The 3,733-nt window shown below is 56.1% G+C and overlaps 2 protein-coding genes across 2 annotated transcripts in view; one reads left to right on the top strand and one right to left on the bottom strand.

Moving 5' to 3' along the window:
* PTSG_08546 (uncharacterized protein) overlaps positions 1-1,520 on the bottom strand; it is a gene marked incomplete at both ends in the record, with an annotated part of 2,016 nt that extends 496 nt beyond the window's left edge. Inside the window, one exon of the mRNA XM_004990281.1 lies at positions 458-1,520. Within this exon, the coding sequence (XP_004990338.1) occupies positions 458-1,520 (1,063 nt within the window). The remainder of the gene's footprint in view (positions 1-457) is intronic.
* A 243-nt stretch (positions 1,521-1,763) lies between these two features.
* Positions 1,764-3,733, top strand: part of PTSG_08545 (galactosidase) — a gene marked incomplete at its 3' end in the record, with an annotated part of 3,172 nt that continues 1,202 nt past the window's right edge. Inside the window, exons 1-6 of the mRNA XM_004990280.1 lie at positions 1,764-1,904; positions 2,057-2,188; positions 2,471-2,618; positions 2,872-2,975; positions 3,183-3,272; positions 3,520-3,580. Of these exons, the coding sequence (XP_004990337.1) occupies positions 1,801-1,904; positions 2,057-2,188; positions 2,471-2,618; positions 2,872-2,975; positions 3,183-3,272; positions 3,520-3,580 (639 nt within the window). The 5' untranslated portion in view covers positions 1,764-1,800. The remainder of the gene's footprint in view (positions 1,905-2,056; positions 2,189-2,470; positions 2,619-2,871; positions 2,976-3,182; positions 3,273-3,519; positions 3,581-3,733) is intronic.

Raw genomic sequence — 3,733 nt, 5'->3', positions numbered from 1 at the left:
GTTGTGTTGTTGTTGTTGTTGTTGTTGTTGTTGTTGTTGTTGTTGTTGTTGTCGTAGTGGTGGTTGTTGTGGTGTTGTTTGCAGGCCCTGTTGTTGTTGTTGTTGTTGTTGTTGTCGTAGTGGTGGTTGTTGTGGTGTTGTTTGCAGGCCCCTGTTGTTGTTGTTGTTGTTGTTGTTGTTGTTGTTGTTGTTGTTGTTGTTGTTGTTGTTGTTGTTGTTGTTGTTGTTGTTGTTGTTGTTGTTGTTGTTGTTGTTGTTGTTGTTGTTGTTTTGGGTGGTGGCGGCGGCGTGATTGCTGCCGTAGTCGTAGTAGTAGTAGTCGTGGTGGTGGTGGTGGTGGTTGTTGGTGGTGTGAGTGTGGTGGTCGTCGTTGTTGTTGGTCCCATGTTGATGGTGACAGGAACGGCAACGAGGTTCATCTGGCCAAGGAACCCTTCATCGAACAGGCCCGGCGCACCGACATAGCCCGTGAAGATGACGTTCCCATACACGTCGACAGTCACGCCGTGTGCGACGTCGTCGTCGCCTGTCCCAAACTGCTCAACCCACTCCACCACGCCCTGCGGGCCAACAAGCCTGGCCAGAAAGTAGTCGCTGGCACCGCCATGCCACACGCCAGGCTCGATGCTCGCTTCCGTCTTGCCGGCGATGTAGACGTTGTCAGCGCCATCCACTGTCACGCCCCACGCCACATCGGCCTGTACCGTGCCGACGGAGCGATACCACATGGCTGAACCCGACATGCCATCAATCTTGATCACAAACGCGTCGCCTTTGCCGAGGTGCTGGTTGTTGGGCCATGTGTTGGTGGATGTACCACAGATGATGGCGTCGCCGACGCTGTCCACGACAATGTCGTGGGGTGTGTTTGATGCGGGGGCCCCAAACGTTTGGTACCACTTGAACACGCCGAGTGCGTCATAGCGGTAGACGCCGTTGAAGTAGGTGCTGCCCTGGTTGACTGCGACGAGGAACATGGGGTTGTCATCGGGGTCCAGGTCGATGGCCACGCCGTAATCGCCGCTCTGTCCGGTCTTCTGCTCCCAGAGCACCACGCCCTGCGGGCTGCACCTCACGAGGCGGATCGGCGTGGACGCGGAGGCGGTTGCGGTGCCGACGAAGAAGATGCTGCCGTCAGATGCGACGGCAACGCCGTTGACGCTTGTCTGTCCAAACGTCTTAGTCCACACGTGGGTGCCGGACGAGGAATACTTGATGAGGGCCGCGAGCCCAGATGCGAGCTGGCAGGCGATGATGGGGTTGCCCAGGCGGTCAACGGTGATGTCGAAGGGCCGATCTGGGTCGGCGGTGCCAACCTGCACGCCCCACAAGCGCTGGGTGTGATCGGGCCCATACTTCATCAGCACGATGTCGTTGCTGCCGGTCTGCTTTGGGAACAGGGCGCCGTCCGTGTATGCGAGAACAAACGTGGCGCCTTCAGCGTCGGTCACAACGTCAATGCCCCTCTCATTCGAGTTTGGCACACCAAACTGCGTGTAAACGTCCTGAGCGCGTGTCATTGTTGCATGAACAAGAACCACCGCGCAAAGTGCCACCACCAGCCTCATGCCGCTGTGCATCATGGTGCGTGTGCGTACAACAGTACAACAGAGCCTAAGAGCGTGTGGGTGTGTTAGTGTGTTGTCTTGTTGCTTGCTTGATTGCTTGATTGATGCTTGCCAAACGTGCGCTGCGTGTCGAATTGGTCAACACACGGGGCAAAACAGGCAATGGAAAATTAGTGATCATCTTCAACAACTTATCCCCAAGCCGCACAACCCCAAAACACCAACAGCGACGATGGCGTGTTGTGCTGCTTGGAGCGCTGTTGCGCTGCTGGTGGTGGCTCTGCTTGCACCACACACAAGCGCCTACAACAATGGCGTTGGGCGCCTGCCTCCAATGTGTGTGTGTATGTGTGTGTGTGTGTGTGGTGATGGGAAGAGGGAATGTGTGTGGTATTGCCGTGCTGGCTTGCGCGCTGGCTTGTTTGCTTTGTTGTTGTTGGTTTGTTGACAACTTATGTGCCTGCATGCGCTGTTTGCACATGCTGCAGGGGCTGGAACACGTGGTGCACGGACGATGCATGCGGTGCACTGGATTACTGCAGCGAGAAGGAGGTCAAGTCTGTTGCCGATGGCATTGTGGATCAAGGCCTCGACAAGCTCGGCTATCGCTACATCAGCCTGTGCGTGCGCCTTGTTTGTGCTTGTCTGTGTTTGTTTGGTTGCGTGTGCGTCTGTTAGTTGGTTCTATGTGTGTGCATGTGTGTGTTTGTGCTTGTGTGTGTGTGCGTGCGTGCGTGCGCGCGCGCGTGTGTGTATGTGTGTGTGTGTATGTGTGTATGTGTGTGTGTGTGTGGCATGGGGGCGCGAGTGATTTCGTTGCGAGTGCACGATTCTTTGCGGCTGCTTCCACGAACCAACTGTGTGATCTGCCGCATGTGCTGCCCTCATATGGTCTTGTTTAGGGACGATTGCTGGTCGGCCCACACGCGGAATGCCACTGGCCACCTGCAGCCCAACCCAGTCCTTTTCCCAAGTGGCATGAAGGCACTCGCAGACTACATCCACAGCAAGGGCCTCTACATCGGCCTCTACACTTGCATCGGCACTGAGGTGTGTGAACGTTTGACAACATGTGAACACGTGTGAAAATGTGTATTTGTGTGCGTGTGCGTGTGCGTGTGGATTTTTGTGCGCGCGTGCGTGTATGTGTATGTGTGCATGTGCATGTGCATGTGTAGGTGTACATGAATTTGTTTGTGTGTTTGTGCGCGCGTGCGTGTGTGTGGAGGAGGGGGGATGTGCTGCCATCAGCTTGCTGCTGCGTACACATGCGCTGATGCACACAACATGTGGCCATGTGCAGACGTGCCGCCGCCACCGCCCAGGCTCGTACGGCCACTACGAGAAGGATGCCAACACCCTGGCGGAGTGGGGCATTGACCTCGTCAAGACAGACAACTGCAACAGGTACCATGACGGTGATGATGACGGAAGCGGTGTTGGGGGGGGGGGGTGGGGGTGGGGGTGGTGTACGTGTATGTAGACCGTGGCAGTTGTGGCTGCTCGCAGCGCTTGGTCACATGCGAACACACGCTCGTGCTTCATGCACACCACCATCATCATCACCACCACCGTCACCACCATCATCACGATCATCATCACCGCGACCGCCAGGCCGAAGAACGAGACGGAGGAGGAGCAGTTTACGGCACTCTCCAACGCCCTCAATGCAACCGGCCGCCCCATCCTCTTCTCCCTCTGCGAGTCAGTCTTATTTTCGCGTTTCTGTGGTGTGTGTGTGTGTGTGTGCTTGTATATGTACTTGCATGTTTCTGTGTGTGTGTGTGTGTGTGTGTGTGCGTGGTTGTGCGTGTGTGTGCGCGTGTGTGCGTAGTTGTGTGTGTGTGTATGTGTGTGTGTGTGTGTGTGCATGCGTGCTTTGCGCTTGCTTCCACTTGGCCCACCACTGCCCGCCATGTGTGCTGACGCGTGCGTGTGCGTGTGCTGGCAGGTGGGGCGAGGACACTGTGGAGGACTGGGGGTTCAAGATCTCGCAGATGTGGCGCATCCAGGTACGTACTGCAGGGAGGGAGGAGGCATACGCCCATTCCAAGAGATGCAGATGCTGAAATACACACACACACACGCACACACACACACACACACACACACACACACACACACACACACACACACACACACACACACACACACACACACACACA

Source organism: Salpingoeca rosetta, assembly GCF_000188695.1.
Source record: "Salpingoeca rosetta unplaced genomic scaffold supercont1.24, whole genome shotgun sequence".
In the NCBI taxonomy this organism is placed as follows: Eukaryota; class Choanoflagellata; order Craspedida; family Salpingoecidae; genus Salpingoeca; species Salpingoeca rosetta.
This window is presented reverse-complemented; position numbering and strand designations above follow the sequence as displayed.